General features: G+C 49.0%; 1 protein-coding gene across 3 annotated transcripts in view; it reads left to right on the top strand.

The window, feature by feature from the left end:
- The window catches only part of Dpp6 (dipeptidyl peptidase like 6), an 802,942-nt gene that overhangs the window by 478,842 nt on the left and 303,690 nt on the right, over positions 1–20,410 (top strand). For all 3 annotated transcript variants that reach the window (XM_045160238.1, XM_045160236.1, XM_045160237.1), the window contains exon 3: positions 1,727–1,825. In XM_045160238.1, the coding sequence (XP_045016173.1) occupies positions 1,727–1,825 (99 nt within the window). The remainder of the gene's footprint in view (positions 1–1,726; positions 1,826–20,410) is intronic.

Genomic DNA, 20,410 nt, shown 5'->3' with positions numbered 1-20,410 from the left:
TTAGATGGACAGGCCAGTGTGAAGGCCAAAGGGACATGGGTTTTCTCATTGATCTCCGTAACCTGGAACATCCCAAGAAGCTAGAAGAGAGCTTATCACTGTGGGGATAAAAACCTGTAGCTGGGCTGAATCTCAAAGAAGCCTTGAGGGCTTTACTCAGAGATTATTCCTCTCCTCATCATGCAGTCCCTGCAAAGGTTCTTGCTATGTCCTAAACCCACCACTCACTTGGCAACAGACCGCTAAAAGAGGCTAATGGAGCGGCCGAGCGCAAGCACACTGATGGCCCAGAGCTGCTTCAACAGCCGCACACCGAAGAGACAGGACGTTAGACTAGACGTAAGAAGCAGTGTCACACAGTGGTCTGAAGGGCTCCGTGGTAGAGCTTGGCTGCCAGGTGCCACCCTGGCTCCCATCCCTAGCACCACAAACTACCAAGCAGGCGTCCACAGCCATAAGGCCTTGGAGCGCACTGAGGTCATCCTGCCTCATGGCACAGTACCAGCTGGTGAGAGGAGGACCCACGTCTTCAAGAAAATGAGCTGGAGAGATGGCTTAGTGGTTAAGTGCTTGCCTGTGAAGCCAAAGGACCCCAGTTCAAGGCTCAATTCCCAGGACCCACGTTAGCCAGGTGGATAAGGAGGCGCATGCATCTGGAGTTCGTCTGCAGTGGCTGGAGGCCCTGGCGCGCCCATTCTCTCTCTCTCTACCTGCCTCTTTCTCTGTCTGTCACTCTCAAATACATAAATAAAAACAATAAACAAAAACTTTTAAAGAAAATGTGATGTTTTTTGTCATTTGCAACTTAAGAGCAGAAGGACTAGGTAGATGATACACCAACCAGAAATGGTCAGTTTCAGATACTTTCTCAGTGGCTGATTCAATGGCTAGCCTGTGTGCTCCCCCTGGAGCACCCCGTGTCTCTCCACAGCAGCTAAGTGGATTTTGCATCTCTAATGGAGACTGCCTCTTCTGAGAGAGAGAGAGAGCTGAAAACCCAGGTGCTTTAGCCTCTGGAATAGGATAAAAGCCAGCAGACTTTCAAGCCTCCCTCAGTGTGGCCATTAACTGAATACTCTCTCAGGGTGGGTGTCAGTCCAGTGCCCACCTGAGCATCTGTAGGGTGCTTCCAGACATGGAGGTCAGGATGGGGCATGGCCAGGCTGCTCATCTGAGCAACAACAATTTGGGGGTGTATCATCCTTTCTGAATAAGAGCCAATCCTCAACAACCCAAAGACAGCCAGAGAATACGCAGTATTGTCACTTGTGCAGGGTAAGTAAGGGATGACTTTTCATATGCCTTGGAACTAACTCCCAGGATCCCGCATACTTCCCAGAATATTCGAGGATTGCCTAATGAATGCTTTGGGGTACAGTGCCATGGGGCCCAGCTGTGGCAGAAGTGCCCAGTTTCTTGGTCATTCCAGCCTTCTTCATAAACCAAGTGAAACAGTTATTCACGTCTGTGTCTAAGAGAGAAGAACATTTGTGCATTACAAGTGTGTAAGAGGAGGGAATGGGACTATTGTACAGAATCCAGATCTCCTTTTCCATAATCTGATAATTAGAGAGCAGAAACAAGACTGGCTTTCTTTCATCCACCATTCATAATTTCTAGAGACTATGTTTCACCCTATATGCTATTTCTGACTGTCGAACAGTGTGTCTTGTGGTCTCTTATCCAGGCAGCATGCATTGAACTGTTTTTGCTCCTTTTTATCCAGCGGAAGATACAAGTCTGTCTCAGAAGAAGAAGGTGAGCGTGGAAGATCTTTTCAGTGAAGATTTCAAGATCCATGACCCCGAGGCGAAGTGGATAAGTGGTGAGTCCACGGTCCTTGGGGAGCTTGGAAAGCCGTCTGCTCTCCTGCCCCTTCTCCCTGGCCCGGGTGTGGTAGTTTGTCCTCTTGTTGTCCTGGTGGCTGTGAGGATCTGCAGACACATGGAGTTCTGGCTGGCTGTCATCTGTAGGAACTGGTGCATCTGGTGAACCCGGCTCTTACTGTGTGTAACCTTGCCTCAACTTCCTGGGAAATGAGTCTACTGTGGTCATGTCACCTCCCTCAAGACCTTAGTCCTCATGGGGAGATGAGACATGTTGCTAAGCAACAGGGCCTTTTGCAGCTGCGCCAAGCTGCCTTTTCCATGGTCCTGATCGTCCCTGGACCCAGGTCCCTTCCCTCTGTCGTGGTCAAATACAGAGCTGGTATGCAGATGCGGGAAATTCACCTTCCTTTTCATGATAAACTGGACCTAACCGAGTGTTCTAGTTTGGGAGCTATCTTAAAGAACAAAACAAAATCGAATTGGGTGCAGATGGTGACACATTCATACTCTTTTGGTTCCCCTGTATAGTGACTTTCCTTTAAGAGGGTCTGAAATCCCAAATGCACCTTCCTGGGAGCAAGGTGCCAATGTCTGCTCATCCAGCCCTCCTGCTACATCTGCAGTTTGCCTTAAGTCTGCACTTCAGTGAAACGCACTAGAAAATGAACCGTTAGTTCAGACAACCTTTCTGGTGAAGGCTGGTTCTGGTGAGGAGGTCCAGAGTTGCAGTTGCAGAGCGGGCCAGCGGCATGAGGTGGCTCAGCAGCGACCCCGCCTCCCGTGCGGCTCGCCCCATTGTGACAGTGTCCTCGGGAGTTTTGTTGTCAGACTCTCTGCGATGCTTCTCATGCTTCCCAAACCCTCAAAAAAATCAATTAGCAGTGAGTCCTTTTATCTCCTCCTCAGATCTGTCACTTTTTTTGTCCTCTACCTTGAGTGCAGTATCAATTTCTGACCCCAAGATTCGTTTATTTACAAAGGAAAGCAGGAGATAGGTATCGGGAGAAAAGCGGTGAGTGAAACCTGAGGAGAAATGAGAGCGGGGTGCTGCGCATGTGGGGAAGGCCCAAGGACTCCAGAACAGAGGCAAAGTGGGGCTCTTCCTGCCGACCTGGAAGTGAGCTTCACCTGGGCATTGAGGCAGCCTTAGTGTCGTGTGTGTGTGTGTGTGTGTGTGTGTGTGTGTGTGTGTGTGTGTGTGGTCCCTCGCTGCACTTGCTCCACTGAATGACTTCTTAAGCCCGTTACAATAGCCACACTTACCCACTCAGCCCTTGGGACCCCATTCCGTATCATTCTGGGGTTCTATGATATAAATTGGTGGAATGATTACTGCTCATTCCTGGGGACCCATCACTCTCCCCCAGTCCTAGGTGATGGGTACTTTCAAACCTCCCCCTCTTTCCTCCCCTTCCACATCTCTTGCATCCTCCTCAAGTAGACTGATGAGGGGAGAGGAGCAACATTTGCTCCTCCCCCCTGCTTGTGGCCACCACTGATCTGCCTCTGGTCTGCACACAACCCAGAGAAAGGACAGGTGAAAGCCCTTCACTCGTGTGCGAAGAACTGCAGTGAAATTCTTTCTCCCCTGAATCTTTTCCTGTGTCTCCAATTATTCTGATTGTCATGCAAATGTGTCATCATCCTCTCCCTTTCAACACCTGCCCGTACGCCTTACCAAGTCCACAGCACACCAAGTCCTGCCTGGCCTCTCTGTCCCCTGTCAGCTTGGGGCAGCTATCCATCCAGTGTCATCAGCCCTCTGCCCTCCTTTCCTCTGAACCATCCTGATAAGCCTTCTCTCCCAAGCTCCCAAGCATCCTCTTGCCAGAGCCACAGGTAACCTCAGGGTTGCTCAATGCAAGGGTCATCTCTCATTTTTCTGACAGTGGCTTGCGCCAGAAGTGACTGCTCTGTCTCTGGACACACGTTCCCAGGGGCCTGTGCCTGTTGACGGTGCTCCTCTCCCCCTCTCTGCTCCCAGTGGCGGCCCCAATCCCACGCTGTGCCCTCCATGCATACTTACAGTCCTTGGATATTCAGTGTTCCCCCATTAAATGCATATGCCAGACTTGACCTCTCCCCAAGCCGCCCAATGTCCCATTGTCTTTATACATGTAACCTTACTAGGTGTCTCCAAGTCTGAATTCTTGACACTACCCAAACCCAAAATCATGAAAAGAGAAAAGGGAAAAAAAGTGTGTTTTCTGCAGTTCCCTGCTATCAGCTGACAGGAAATTCTGCCATTTTTGTTACCTTTAGCTCCAGTAACCTGACTATCTATCGATGTGTCTCTTACTAACCCTGGCTCAGGATGGGAAAACCTAATTCCAGAAAGAGGGTAGAAACATTTACAAAGAGCCTGCCTCCTCCCTTCTCTTCCATCCATTCTTTTTATTTTTATTTATTTATTTGGGTTTTTTTTTCAAGGTCTAAGGTCTCACTCTAGCCCAGGCTGACCTGGAATTCACTATGTAAAGAGTGGCCTCGAACTTATGGCAACCCTCCTACCTCTGCCTCCCAAGTGCTGGAATTAAAGGCACATATGTACCACCATGCCCAGCATTCTTTTTAAATAATTGTGTGTGTCCACACGCATTCCCAGGAACCCCACCACTTGTTGACAGGAGCCCTCTACATCTCATGACACAGGCTTGGAGAGACTGTAAAGTTGAAGGAAGTTGCTTCCTTTGGATGTAGGAAAATATCAGCTGGCTGGTACTGGAAAGGTGTGTGCCTGAGAAGATAAAATTGACGTTGGTGCATAGGGCTCAAAGTAATTTCATCTCCAAATGTGCTGTGTCCTCGCCTTCCTTGTTATTGTGAGAAACCAGACGGGTTTTAAAATAAATCTGTGGGGTTCAGACAAAGGGGAAACTCGGGTTTATAATGGCTCGGGATATTCCCATTTTCCCATGGAGACCAGTCTTCAATCAGAGCTGCAAGTTTTCAGAATGAGAGAAAATGAAGGAGTTCCCTAGATGTGACCCACTGTGACAGCCTTGTCCCAGGGCACAGTGCCCTCAGGGAAGGGCCCAGGAAGGACAGGTTCCAAGGGACCTTGTGTTCATCATGGCCTCTTGAGCCAACAGGCAAACAAAAGCTCACCGCCGACCCATTCGTGTTTACAATGCCCCTGAAGTGAGCTTGTAGTTGAGGCCAAGATGGAGAAAGCTCCGCACTTACTTCCTGTCTTGTCATCTTCAAGATCTCACTTTCCTCCAGGGACGAGAACCTCGGGAGGTGAGTGTGCCCCACTGTCGGGTGCAGTCACACCTGTCCACTGCAGAGCTCCCGGGCGCTCTCGCACACGCCGTCCGATTGTTTTAGCTCCTCCCTGACGCGACGTTCGCACTCCTCCTGTGTGAGCTATCGCCCCTGCACGGCCTCCTCCAGAGCTTCCTGTGGAACGTTTCCACGGATTCCGACGGGGACAATGCGAGAGACACTAACTGAGGTGCGTGCCAGCGGCGGCGCAAACAGCTACGGCAGTGGAGATCACCTCAGCGCCGCCGGACTGCCTCGTGGCTGCACGTGCTCCTCAGTACTCCAAAAGGGGGGAGTGTCGTTACTTCAGACACTATAAATTGAGTCACCTTTTCACAGTTACCCAGCGAGCTTTAGAGACCGCAGGTGCTCCTGCCTCAGCATAACCCCCCGCCCAGGTTTCCTTCCCTCGTCACCTCTTAGGACTGCCTGCTTCCTTTCCGCTCCACGACCCCTGCCAGCTCACCCCTGGCCACCAAGACTCTTGGATAGCTGCTGTATCTACTACCTCTGTTTCCTCTCTCTGTTTTGCAGATGTCTGTATGAATGGTTTGCATGTGGTTGTATGAGCTGCAGGTACACGTGTGTGTGAGAGGGAAGGCTCCTGTGTAGGGGTCTTCCTTGACCACAACTCCACCGTATCCACTGAGGCAGGGTCTCACCCTTGAGCCTGGAGTTCACCAATTCTGCTGGCCTCGCAGGCCAGCTTGCACCGGCATTTCCGGTCTGCACCACCTGGGTGCTGAGATGACAGATCAGCTGCCACACCCGCCTGTGCCTGCGCTTCTGTGGGTTCAGATCCAACTCCCAGTCCTCACACTTCTGTGGCAAGTTTCTTATCCACTGAGCAGCTCTTCAGCACTGCTTTATCGTTTTCTGAAAACACTTGAAATCAGCGCTCCTCTGGCCACACAGTCCCATTCACTTTTTATTCTTTTTGAGAGAGGGTATCCAATCCAGTCTGGAATTAAGCTCCCTGTGTAGCTGAGGTTAACTTTGAACTTCTGCCACCTCCCAAGTGCTGAGATTACAAACATGAGCTACGACGCCCGGGTTATGTGGCGCTAGGGATGGAACCCAGGAGCTCTGTGTGTGGTGGGCAAGCCCTCTACCAACTGAGCTAGACCCCACCCTCATTTTCCTTTATGATCCACAGTACATATTTGGACTCCCCAGACCAGAATCAATTGCCTGGGCCTCTGTGACTTTCAACTTCTGTCAGGCTGCAGCCTGGGCGGCTCTCTGGTCAGCAGCCTGTGTACCCCGTTCCCTGCAGTGACAGCCAGAGGGCATCTCAGCGTGGAACTGGCCAGCTGAGCTCGTCTACATCAGGGGAGCTCATGGTCTCCTGCCTGAGGGTCCACATCCTGCACCACAGCACAGCGTAATGGATGTAGGCGCTCTGCTAACCCATCTGGGCCGACTTTCTGCCAGCAGAGGGACATGACCTGACTCTGACTTTATCCTTAGCATGTGTCGCTCCTATAAGAAATTTAAATACAACTTCTGTCTCGAATACTGTCATCTCTGGCTGACATGTGTTTTTTCCCAGGTAGGGTCTCACTCGAGCCCAGGCTGACCTGGCACTCCCTCTGCAGTCCCAGGTTGGTCTCAATCTCACAGTGATCTTCCTACCTCTGCTCGGATTAAAGTCATGTGCCGCCACACCCAGCTATCTGACTTTTTTTTTATATGTCTGTGTAGTATGTGTTTTGTGTGTGTTTGAGCATATGGAGGGGTATGCGTGTGCGTGTGTATCTGTTTATCCTGTGTGTACACGTGCACATGTAGTTCAGAGGAAGTCACAGCGTATCCTCTATCATCCTTGTACCCATTTTCCTGAGACACAATCTCTCACTGACCTGGAGCTCACCATTTTTTAGCTAGACTGGCTGACCAGGGAGCCCTAGCAACCCTCCTGACCCCGTCCTGCCCAGGGCTGCTGTTATGGCATGCGCAGCCATGCTCAGCATCTAGATGGTGCTGGGAGTGACACTCTGGTCCTCATGCTTGTATAGCAAGCGCTGTAGCCCACCAAGTTACCTCCTCAGCCCCACAGCTAACTTCTTTTAAAAAATTACATTACAAAAGATTTTTTGATAAGCATGTGCATATATGTTTGTGTATATATATATAGACGTGCATGCCTAAGTATATGTATTTTTCCTTGAGAAGGTGTCTCATGTGCTATCTGGGTGTTGTTTCCCTCCTCCCGCGAGGTAGAAACATTTCTCAGGGCATGAAATGGTTAGCTCAAGAGCACTGAGGGTCTGTAGGGATTTCATGAGGACCCCAACCATACCCATGATCCTCAGATTTTCCTACTCAGTGAAAGAGATGAACAAGATTGGGCCACAGGCAGGAAATGTGGGGATACCCATCACTGTGCAAGGCACCATCTGCATGGAGAGCAGGGGTCCTTCCGCCCAACAGAAGCATCACCTTACCTGCAGCCCACAGACAGTGACACTCAGTGCCAGTGGATTTTAGTTTTCCCCAAAGTAAGCATCTGAGAACTCAGGCAAACCTCAATATCCTGCAACTATTTCACCCAAAGATGAGATGCCACTGGGTCCTCTTTCTAGAGTGGTCCTTGAAAAGTACACTAGGAAAACCCATTAATTAGGGACTCACATCCTTCACATGGTGACCCTCACTGTTACCGTTTATTGTCTCAATTAAATTATCCCACGTGGTTCTTAACAACAGCAGCCTGCTGGAGCCCAATTAATTATCATTGACATCTCTACAACTGTGGATCACCTCCTTAATTAATAAGAAAGTCACGTGGTCCCTCCGTAATTGAGTACAGTGCCCTGAGGCAGTCAGGCTTCTACCTGAAGTTCACCTGCCTTCCAGGTCAGGCGTCTGTCTCCAGCCCTGTCTTGCTTTTGACAGTGTCTTCCTGGGAGCCTTAAATGCATTGTCCTAATTATATTTCACTCATAGGCCAGGTTTTCTGGCCAATAATCAAATCCCCATACACTTTGCTGAAAGACTAAGTCAGCAAGCAAGGTGGGCGCATCTCCATGGAAGAGGCCTCAGGGCAACTCAGTGCCAACCTCTTGAGTCCTTGTAACTCTTGGCACCGTAAGAGATTCTCTGCACGTTTCTTCTGTTTCTAATCGCTATATGGTCTGAGTATGTGTTGTGTACATGTATGTGTAGACGTGTGCACCCCATGCACACGGGGTGGAGATGAGAGGAAGACACTGGGTGTCACGCCACACCACTCTTCTACCTTACTTCGCTGACTCTGAGGACCCTGGTTCTGTTTGTTTGTTGGTTGGTTTGTTGGTTGGTTGGTTGGTTGGATTAGACTGGTTGACCAGGTCGTCCCAGTGGCCCTCTGCTCCTTTATTACTGAGGCTCCCTACAGGAAGGGCCATGCTCAGCTTCTTGCATGGGCACTGGGAATCGAAATCAGGTTACCACGCTTGCCCAGAAAGTGGTCTTGCCCACGGAGCCAACTCCCCAGCCACACTCTGTGCATGTGCAGTGATGCTGTGACCCTATTTCCATGCCTCACGAGGGAGCATAAAGAAGCCTGCGAATGCTCTTTGCACCCGGTCTTAAGTGTGGCCTCCCGTGTCTGCTGAGCACCATCAGGATGGCACACTTAGTCTCAGCACTTGGGTGGTGGAGGCAGGAGGAGCACGAGTTGGAGACCAGTCAGGGCTGTGTAGCTTGTCTGCAAACCAGGTCTCTGAATAACAAGAGCTATGAGGATAGCCCAGGGTAGAGCCCTGGCCCAGCATGAGGGAAGCCCTGGTTCTCATTCTAGCATGGAAACACAGAAAACACAAGTGAAGTCATTTACCTGGAGATCCATATCTCTGATCACTTCCCTTTGCACAAAGGAATAGCAAGTGAGGTATTTCGCGTAACTTCTCTCAGCCATGTTGTTGGACGTAGCAAGTAGAAACCACCTCAGAGGCTGAAAGTGGTGGTGTGCTTCTAGTAAACCCTATCTTGAGGCTCAGAATACACAGACTGGGCGAGGTTAAGGCACTTGCCCTGGGCCACACAGCTCGTGAATTGCAGAGCTCATCTGCCTTGGTTTGGATACACATCCCCCAAAGGCCCATGTGTTCAAGGTTCTGTTGCAATCCTTTAGTGCTACTGGGAGGTTGTCAAGCCTGTAAGAGATGGGACTCACAGACATCTCCTTGACCCTGGTGGGCATGCCTCTGAAGGGGAAAGTGGGGCTTCAGCCCCTCCCTTTTCCTTTCTGGTCATGTTCTGGCCATGAGGTGACCAGTTCTGCTCTGCCGTACCTTCCACCTTGCTATACTGTGACCCACCCTGACCCCCACCTCTAGGAACCTAAAGCTGTGCACTAAAACCTCTGACACAATGGGCCAAGATAAGCCTATTTATGCCTGATCAGTCTCGAGTGTCTGTCACAGTGATGGAAGGCTGGTGAACACATACTGTTTATGACCGTTCTGTCTGACTAACTCTGCAAAGGCCTCCTGAGCTCTGCAGTCTGGCCCAAAGCTCACTGGAGAGTTTGCTTGACTAAATACAGACAAGCGTGCTTGGGAGGTGTGTCGGGCAGTGAGAATCCGGGAGTGTCTTTGAAGGGCGCATTCCCTCCACGACACACACGCTTGGTGTTTCTCCCTCCTTCCTTCTCATCAGCCTTTTCCTCGGTATAAATTGGCCTAGTCCAAGGAACTCTGTCTTTGGGCTTGTTGCTGGTTTTCTCCAAGGCTGGCATACTGGAGGTCACAACACAAGTACCAAAAATAAGGGATATGTGTGTCAGCAGACCCCCATGGTCTCCTGAAGGCTCAAAAACAGCCTGGTGGAATATAGGCTTTGCTTTCTACACTACACGTGATTTACTTCTTTCTGCTATTTGACTATTTTTATGTTAGCTTCTGGTCCCCTGCCCAAACCCCCTCTGAGCACCGAATGCTGTCACGAATGCAGCTGTGGTCTGCAGAGCAAACCCCTAGGGAGCAGTGCCGAATAATTTTTTGTTTTGGATGACATGTGTGAGTTTGCCTTTTGTTTAGAGTCTAACACTTTGCTATACGTGTTCTGTGCATCTCTAGTAGCTGTGGGGCCCGTGGGTTCTAAGTCGGGAATTGTGATTGGCAAGTTTCTGTGTGCCACCCTTTACTCTTCATTCTCGCCCGGGGAAGTACTACAGGTGATTACAGGGAGTAGGAATGAAGCCTCGGAACTCAACTGGGAAGGGGCCCATTCCTGAGGATGCCGTCAGTCTCAATGACGTGCCTGTGGTATGGGCAGCTGTGAACACCGTGCAGCGCTGTGGTCAGGGTATGCGCTACTGGAAGGTGCACCCTTAGGGCTGCAGTCAGAGGGAGGGCAAGTTGAAGCCAACTGTGGTGGCTTAACTGAAATGCCCCCTCTAGGCTCCTGTGCTTTGAATACTTGGTCCCTAGATGGTGACAATTAGGAGAGGGATAGAGCCTTTGAGGGGTGAAGCCTTGCTATAGGAGGTGTATCATTGAGGGTGGGCTTTGGGGAAGTCGAACCTAACTCCAAGCCTAGGACTCAGACTACTTCCTTCCTGCGATGTGCAGATGTGACCCAGGCCTCCTGCTCAGGCCTGGCATGCTTTTCCCACCATGAAGAGAACTCCCATTGAAATCATAAGCCTTAAATAAACCCCTTTCCTTCCATAAACTGATCAGGTCTGGTGTTTTGTCCTAGTAATAAGAAGGTCACCACTATAGTAAAAAAGTACCAATTTTCATGGCATGCTTTGTGTCCAACTTTCTTCTCAATGACTTCACACATTTTACTGAACACAAAATGCTGATGTTTATCCTTAAGCAAAATTATGGGTTTCAAAAACTTAATGTGAGGTTGAACGCTCCTAATAATTCAGGGTGAGCCAAAAAGCAAGCAGATAGAAAATACAATGAGAACCGCTAATTTTACTGGCCAATGGACATCAGGAACAATGGCCATGTTGGTGTCCCCTGGACCCCTCTTTGAAGCTATTGCAAGCCTTTCTTCATGACTACTCATGTCCCAAGACAGGTCTAGAAGATGTCATGAAATGCTTAAGAAAAGACACAACACAGCCAGAGCTGAAAGGCATTTCCATTGCATTTTGAGTTTCAAGTAAATCCATTGCCTCTGACTTCCACTTTCCTCTGCTGCTGGGGCTCTGGTCTGTCTAGTCCTCAGCCAGTGACTCTTTTGAGCCAAAACTGTGCATAAATTAAAAGGATAGTAACTCTACCAACACTCCCATCCACCTGATGTCAATACATGACGAATTGAATGAAAATGTGGGGCAGGAAAACAAGGCCCTGTCAAAGTTTCATGGGCTTACTCCAGGTCTGTGCCAGCATTGCTGACTGATGATGTGACCTTACTCTAGGTGTGGCGGGATGGGACGTCCCTGGCATAAGAAAGAGGGCTGTAACTTGGAACTTCTAAACAGATTTCGCAAGCGCCTTTTCTTGCTTGCTCATAGCCCTTAAAATCCACTAGTGTATATCCTTACCAGTTTCTTTCTGGGGTAGTAACTTTATCTCTAAATGTTTTGTTTCCAACCCCGGCATTCAAAGATTCCATAGTGGTGCCAACAGAGACAAAGTTCTCCATGGGTCTAGTTGCGCAAAACATTGTAAATAGCTAAAGTGATATTTTAAGTACCTTTCATTTGCTTCGTAAATATTTGAAGGGAGGGAGGGAGAGAGGAAGAGACGGGGAGAAGGAGGAGGGAGGGGATGAGGAAGAGTCAGGAGGAAGGGGAAGAAAAGAAGGAAGAGGAAGAGAGGGAGATGGCACCCTGCCCAAGACATATGCTGATTCAATAGGACCTTCAGGGAAATGAAATTCCTAGAGGGTTTGGACCATCCGAAGGAGGCTTTCTGCTCTTCGCCTCTCCAGTGTCTTCCTCCCTGTCCCCACATGGGCTCCCCGCCTCCTCTCCTTCCTCCTCCCACTTCTGGCAAGATAACATGCCAGCTACTTCACGTACATGAACTGGTTCTTCATAGGTGGCGGTTTCTCCATACTACACACGAGGAAGCTGAAACTCAAGGTCAGTGAATGTTGCCAGGGCTCATGGCCAGTTTAGTAACTGAGATGTGTCTGCCTCTGAAACTGATGCGGACCCCACACCCGCCACGAGGAGGTGGCGCCTTGATTCAGAGCAGAGCGCCTCCTGTCCCTCTCCCTCCGTGCAGCCGTGCGATTTAAGTCTGGCCCACTGTGATGTGACCCAGAGTAAAGGCCTGGAAAGTCACATCCCTGGAGCCTCCATTTTCCCAACAAAGACTCCGTGTCTCCATCTCATGCTAAATCCAAGATTTCATCAGCAGATTATGTCTTCTACAGGGGCAAATAAACAAAGAAAGCACAGTTTAGTACAAGATCAGTCAAAAAATTCATTCCCTGAGGGTGAGGAGCCGCAGGAACCAGCATGAAGCCGAGCTGAGTTCTGGAGGCCCACACTTCCCGCCCTCCAGGACCTCTTGGTGCTCCCGTCAAGCATGACCTTAGGGCAGGAGCTGTGCTGGATGAGGATCACACATGGGGACAAAGGCTGATGTGAAGTTCAAACTCCCTGGGGGCCATGTTGCCATCTGTAAACACAGACCAGCATCTTCCCAAAGCTCAGTGATCCTGGGGGCCCTGGCACATGTGCCCAGGAAAGGCTTCTGAGGAAATTGTACTTAAATTGATGTGCGCAGCTGGAGATTAATGCCCATAGTTTACTTTAAATATGTACCTCACAGAAGTGAGACATCCAGATTTTACTCTGAAATTGAATTGCCTTTATGTTTACCTTGAATGCTAGGAGATAAAATAGTTGACATGATAGAACACACTGCTCTGAGATACCTGGAATCGTTCATTTATACTAATTTGCCTGTTTATTTGGCCTTTTTTGAACTGTGCCATATGTTTAAAAGTTTATACGTATGTGTGTATGTGCAGGTGCATGTTTATGTGTGTGCAGGGGCGTGTGCATGTGTGCGGAGAGACCAGAGAACAACTCCGGTGTTATATTCAGAAACACTGCACACGTTTTTGAGGCAGGTCTGGAGCTCACCAGGTAGAATAGTCTGGTTGGCTGGTGACCCCCAAGGGTCCCGCTGCCACCACCTCGCCAGGGCTAGGATTATAAGGACGAGCCACCGTGCCTGGCATTGGTACGAGGCTTGTGGTGCTTGAACTCAGGCCCTCATTTTTATGTGGTAACCTCTTTACCCACTGAACAATCTCCCCAGCCCCTATGTAATGGGCTTTATTATTTTTTCATTAAAAAATCACATATTAATCAGGCAACATGTGTGTTGGGGGGTGAGTGATGCCAGTGTCTCTTGCCACTGCAAATGAGTGCCAGACATATGTGTCACTTTGCGTCCAGCTTTATGTGGATTCTGGGGATCCTAGTCAGCAAGCAAGTGCCTTTGACTGCTGAGCCATCTTTCCAACCCCAGAATGTGGTTCCTAAACCCCAGTGTACAGGTGCACACAGGGAGCTCTGCTCCTGTCTGTATGCACTGTGGATCTGCGTGGTGGATCTTGTCCAGTGTGGAGCTGCTACACTTGTCCTCAGAACAGCAGAAGGCGGGATAGCGAGGGACCAGGAGGGGTGTCCAATGGAGTCCTGCCCAATCCTCACCATGGAAGATGAGACCATGAAATCTGGGGTGAAAATTGTTACTGGATCTTCATTAAAAGAAATACTGTTTGTGGGCTGGAGAGATGGTTTAGTGATTAAGTGCTTGCCTGTGAAGCCTAAGGACCTGGTTCGAGGCCCGATTCCCCAGGACCCACTTCAGCCAGATGCACAAGGGGGCGCACGCGTCTGGAGTTCGTTTGCAGTGGCTGGAATCTCTGGCCTGCCCATTCTCCCCCTCTCTCTCTCCCTCTCTCTCCCTCTCCCTCTGTCTGTCACTCTCAAATAAATAAGTAAAAATAAACAAAAAAAATTAAAAGAGGTACTGTTTGTTACTTGATAAGTAGTCAGTAGAAGTACCTCTTTATCTGTTCATATATTTTATCTTTTATATACATTTGTTCACTTCCAGATTATATGCATATATAATCTACAGTTGTGTTATTTAGTATGTTTATAATTAAAATATAATTGTGTTATTTAGTGAAGCAGGGCCACTCTGGCTCCTGAGCGGTGAGATGGGTCTTCTTTCCTGGAGTGGTCAGGGTGGTACACTGTAGATCAGCACTGTGTGGTGCTTTGACTGTGAAATGTCCCTCATAAGCTCATGGGTTTGTACACTTGGGCCCCAGTGGGTGGCGTCACTTCCTGAAGGTTGTGGAAACTTTAGGTGGAGTCTTGCTGGAGGAGCTGAGGGTGAGTCACTGGGGGTGGCCCATGAGGATTGACAGCTCAGCCCTACTTCCTAAGTGCTGATTCCTGGCTGTGGATGAAGTGTGACCAGCTGCCTCACACTTGCTGCCGTGCCTCCCCCACCATGCCTGAAGTGTGAGCCAGAGTAAATCCTGCCTCCCTCACATTACTTCTGGTCAGGTATTTGTTCACAGCCATGAGAAAGTGACTAATACAGGCTGGAAAAGGGCATGTGCTAATGTCTCCACCACCAGCTTCCTCTTGGCAAATTTCTCTGAGGACTCAGTAGGACAAATAGAATGACTTATGCAAGGTGGCCCCTCAAATATGCTAGGACTCCAGCCGGGCTGCTGAGGTCTGTATAAGAAAAGCTTGGTGCAGGAGGTAGGACAAAACAAAGAAATGAGTCAGTGCTCTACAGCGTCCCGTGGAGCAGAGATCCCAGGAGCTGGGCTTGGGGGCCTGGCTAATTAGCATCAGAAACACACCTGCTGCAGGAGAAAGAGCCCAACTCACCAGCCCAGCTCAGAGCACACTCTGTAACAAGCAATCTGAAGGCATCGCCTCAGATTTCAAGGAAAAGGATCTCTTAGGAGTTGGCAATTTCAGAAACATTACATATCTTAATTTTTTAATGAGATACCCATGATCTGTTAAGATTTTTTCCCTCTCTCTGGAATAAACACTGACAGACTTAATTGATTTCAGGAAAAATACAAAGGTAAATGGGTCCTTCTCTTTATTATTTTTTCTGAGATAGGATCTCACTCTAGCTTAAGCTAACCGGGAACACACTAGGTAGTCTTAGGCTGGCCTCAAACTCACAGTGATCCACCTACCTCCGCCTCCTGCATGTTAGAATTAAAGGTGTGTGTCATTATGCCCGGTTGAAATGGGCCTTTTAAATGTTCTAAATAGAACGTTTCCCCTCAAAACCCAAGCCTGCAAATACCTTGTCTAAAATAAATGAATTAATTTTGAAAAGCAGGTTGAGGATGTTATGAACATGAAAGCTATTAAGGTTCATTTAGTGTGTCTAGCATGGCCCGAAAGAGGGCTGTGTGAGCCGAAGGGCTCCAGAATTTTACCACATGAGTGTCACCATGTGGTGAAAGAGCATGTGCGTCCCCTGGCTGAGTTTTGCACTTTTCTGGGATGGCAGCTCTACAGCAGTCTCGTCCCCTGAGCGCTGGGAACAGACCCAACAGGGAGGTTGAGCTCACTGAGCACTGGAGTCCTCCATCCCATTGTGATTTAGAAAAGGGAAGGGCCGTCCACAGCTGTGGACCCCTGCACTGTCCTTACTGTCCAGGAGGGCCGCGAGCAAGCCCACAGGGTCCAGTGCCCACCTGTTAGCACTCCAAACTGCCCTGCGGAACAGGAAAGAAGGCTTCTTTGATGTCTCTTTGAAAATAAAAACATATATCTGGTCATCTCTAAAGTATTTTGGGTGCTTTTAGCATTTAACCCACATTCCACTCAGAGAACATATAAAATCTTCCTATGACTTCCCTGGCTTACGATTTGGTGCCTATCAACCCATAAGCTTTCTCTCTCCCAGGTCCTTCCCATAGATGGGGTCAGGTGGGATGCACTGTTTTCACCACACTCACTTGCTGGGCTGGGGAGAGGGCCGGCTGGGGAAGAGCGCTCATGACCGCCAGCGCTCATGGGAAAGGTAGTCGTGGCCATGCACACACCTGTAACCTCGGGGTGGGTGATGACCGGAGGGCCCCTGGACCTCTCTGGTCAGCCAGTCTAGTTGAAAAACAGAGCACTCCTGGTTCAGTGAGAGAGCCTATCTCAGAGAAGTAAGGTGGAGGACTGGTGAGTAAGGCAACCAGCTACCTTCTTGTGCCTCGGTGCACACGCGCTGATGTGTGCACCCGAATATATACATAAACACGTCACACGCACACATATCACATATACACTCAAAAAAGCACATAACAGGGCTGGACGGATGGCTTAGTGGTTAAGGCATTTGCCTGCAAAGCCAAAGGACCCAGGTTCGACTCCCCAGGACACACATTAGCCAGATGCACAAGGGGGCTCACATGTCTGGAGTTCATTTGCAGTGGCTGGAGGCCCTGGCGCACTCATTCTCTCTCTCTCTCTCAAATAAATAAATAAAAATAAAATAGTTTTAAAAAATCACATAACAGGGCTGGAGAGATGGCTTAGCGGTTAAGCGCTTGCCTGTGAAGCCTAAGGACCCAAGTTCGAGGCTCGATTCCCCAGGACCCATGTTAGCCAAATGCACAAGGGGGCGCACACATCTGGAGTTCGTTTGCAGTGGCTGGAAACACTGGTGCACCCATTCTCTCCCTTCCTCTCTCTCTCTTTCTCTCTCTCTCGCTCTCTGTCACTCTCAAATAAATAAAAATTAAACAAAAATTTTAAAAAAAAATTTAAAAGTTTCTGCACAGCAAAACAAACCATCAGCAAAGTTAACAGCATACAATTTGGAAGAATCTTTACTAGTGATAGTTCAGATATGGAGCTGATATTCAGAATTTATAAGGAACTGCAAAAAATAAATGCACAAAAAATAATAAAACAGCAAATCACCAAGTGAGCTAACAAAATTAGCAGACAATCCACAAAGAAAGAAACACGCATGACCAATAAGTGTTTTTTAAAAAAAAAAATCACATGACACATGTCACTTTGTTGTCTGTTTTACAGTGTGTGATTCGGTGTTTTTGGTCTGTTCCCACAGCTGTGTGGGCCTCACCCGCGTCTGACTGCAGGCCATTCCCCTGCTAGTTGATTGGCAGTTGTCTGTGTCTACACTGCCTTGTGGTGAACACCGCCACCTGCTTGCCCGCAGTCTAGCAGCACTTGGGCACTTGCTGGGTGCATGGCTGCATGCCTGGTGTGACCAGCTTACAGAGAAAACATGGGCATTAAGTCTGGGAGGCAGAGTTTACCTGTGTCGTATAACGCGTTGGGGCTTAAGTGCATCCTGTGTGACTCGCGAAGAGGGCCATGGGTTCCTTCTGCTCCTGCCTCCCTGCGTGCTTCTGCCCTTCCACAGTTTGGCTTGGTGCGCTCACGGTCATGAATCATAGCTGTGAGTGTGTCTGAGCATCGAGTCTGTGAGCCCACCCCCAGCAAGCCAGCAGGCCTAGGAGCAGTTGAGGAGCTCATGCTTGCCTCCCCCCTACATATATATATAAGTGTATGTGTGTGTGTGTGTGTGTGTGTGTGTGTGTGTGTGTATGTAATTTCCATGTGTAGGCAAGTTTCTTCAGAACTCGGGTGGGGGGTGGGGGTCAGTCTATCCATAGAAAAGTTGTGCATTGTACCAGTTGTCCCTTCAATGACAAAAGCATCAGTAGCAGCTGGAAAAGAGACTCACAGCCCATGCAAGTGGGCCCTGTGGCAGGCTTTTGGGACATTCTCTTGCAGTTCAAGAGCCATTTAGGTTTTGGTGCTCACAACCAGGAACCTGCCAGTTGACTTTCGAGGCCCCTGTGTCATTAGCAGGAGATGGCTGCCATACCAGAGATTCTGTGTGTGACTCTGGGGTCCCTGTGATCACCCCTCCCACCGACTCCTCTCTGGCAAGGATGATATTGAGAACAGCAGGCTGAAGCCAACCTTGACTGCATGTCCAGCCTAGGATTATGGGACTGTGGACTGTCAGCCAAAGGGCGCAGCAGGGACTTCTGATGCAACGGTGTCCTTACGCTGCAGTGTTGTCTACTTAACAGCTGTGCACTGAGCGTCTTCTAGACGCAGATCGGGTGGTCAGAAGGGAGCAGAAAGGGCGCACTGTGGACAGATCACAGGACTCCTGGCCCAGGCCTTACTGTCTCCGCACTGCCTCCCAGTCATCAGCTCCTTCCTCCCATCCTCCCTCCACCCCTCTCTTCCTTCCCCCCTTCCTCACTCCCTCTCTATCTTCATTCCTTTCTTCTTCCCTCTTCTCTCCCTTTCCTTCCCTTCTTCTTTTCTCTCTCCCTTCCTTTCTTTCTTTTCTTATTTAACCCAGGGTCTTGACCATGTTAGGCAAACACTCTACCATTGAGCTGTATCTCCAGCCTTCTTTGCTACAGAGTCTTACTACAATGTCCAGGCTGACCTTGCATTTATACTTTAGCTCAGGCTGGACTTGAACCCTCGGTCTTCCTGCCTAAGCCTCCTGGGTAGCTGGGGTGACAGGCCTGTGCCACCACCCCTGACCCCAGACGGCATCTCTTCATACACAGTGCACTTCCCATCACACCGTGGTGTAAGCCGAGATGCTGCCCCTGGGCAGAAAGCACCTGGGGGACACACACCCTTGGCCACTGAGGTCTGTCCCCAGAGAACACAGATTTGACTTTGAACTCTGGAGGCGCCAAGTGTCTGTTCAAAGCAGAAGCAAGAACGGATCCGACCGGAGCACTCCGAGTCCTTCCAGCCTTCCACGGGCATGGCATTTAAGATGAAAACCACGCACTTGTACGTGTAATTGTCCTGAAGTGTCAGCCTCCACGTACTCTGCTTATTTTAACAAACAACGTAGATAAGAAGATATTATTTTGGCTAAGCCGTCTCTGCTTATTAGGTTGATAAATTCAGAAATGTGTTTCTCAACACCATCAGGGGACCCTGGAGCATTTTGTGAGACAGTGCCCTCTTGTGGGCAAGGAGACACTTGTCGGTGACAACAGTTGCTATTTTTAGACTGGCTGGGGGGATTGATTAAAAGACCCGTATTTAAAAAGATTTATGACCCTGCTGAAGATGTATAGATTGTATATGTTAAGCAAACAATCATTAAGACAGATACTATATGGATTATCAACTTTGCATATGATTTCTGGGTCACTGATCTATTAAATCACTTATTAATATATAATGTGACTCTGGGTATAAATTTAGCAGCCTGTCATTTATAATAACATTAATGTGAGACATCATCATTTGAGCAAGAACTCTGACTTCTGCCAAAGCTGAGAGCTTCGATAATTATTTTCAAAAATGTGCTTAGGTGTGACTGGAGAGAGACATGCATGCACAGAGAGGTAAGTCAGGAATCAACAGATAGAACCTAATTTTCGTGAAAAATTACTCTTATCTCATACTTCTTTTTTTGTCCAGCAGATCATTACAGCCCCAAAGCTAGGGACCACAGTTCTCAAAGTGAAAATTAATACTAACTCTCAAAATAGCCTTCCTTAACTAAAAATAACAAATTAGGTAACTTTTAGTTACAAAAAAAGATACAAGTAGAGAAAGTGGAAAATACAGATTTTTTTTGTCTTTTCTCACTTTGTCATGGAGCTCTATTAAAGCTGGATGCTTTTGAACTTGTAGTTTGTGGTCAGTGATGTGTCACAGAGTGCGCGGGCACCTTGCCAGGGTAGTCAGAGGGACGTATTGAGAGACTGCCCTTTGGAAGAGAAAGCTCCTCGGGGAGTACTGGGAGAATTGCACGAAGAACTGTTCACAGCTGTAACGGAGGAACTGGCGCTGCAGCGTGTCTCCCCGCTGTGGGCACCTGTCCTTGTCTCTGCCCTGCTCTCATCAGAGTCTGCCCCAGACCGAGGGACCCCGGAGCTGGAAGGCTCTCTGTGGCCCTCCCTGGGCCTGAGGATCCATTGCCTGCATCCATCCTGTGAGACGTTTTAAGTAACGTTTTATCAGAGAGTAGATGTGTATCACAGGAAACCCAGGGGGACGACAGCGCTCCCACATGCCCACACGAGTCCTCCATGTCCGCCTTTATGAGAGTGAGGGTGTGTGTTTGTCACAACGCACACACACCAAAGTCTGTGCTTTGTACAGACTTCCTTGCTTTTTACCTGTGCTGCTCATGAGCCCTCAGGACACCCAGGTGCCTTTAAACCTGGCGTCTCCCTAGCCTGCTCTTCCTATAGCACCTCATGCATTCCATGATACAGCGCATCGCACCGACTGCTCTCCTGTTTTAAGCCAACCTTGTACTTTGAGGATAAATTCTACTTGGTTATGGTGCCTAAATTTCTTTAGGCTTATGGGTTTG

Source organism: Jaculus jaculus, chromosome 10 (genome assembly GCF_020740685.1).
Source record: "Jaculus jaculus isolate mJacJac1 chromosome 10, mJacJac1.mat.Y.cur, whole genome shotgun sequence".
Classification (NCBI taxonomy): domain Eukaryota; kingdom Metazoa; phylum Chordata; class Mammalia; order Rodentia; family Dipodidae; genus Jaculus; species Jaculus jaculus.
This window is presented reverse-complemented; position numbering and strand designations above follow the sequence as displayed.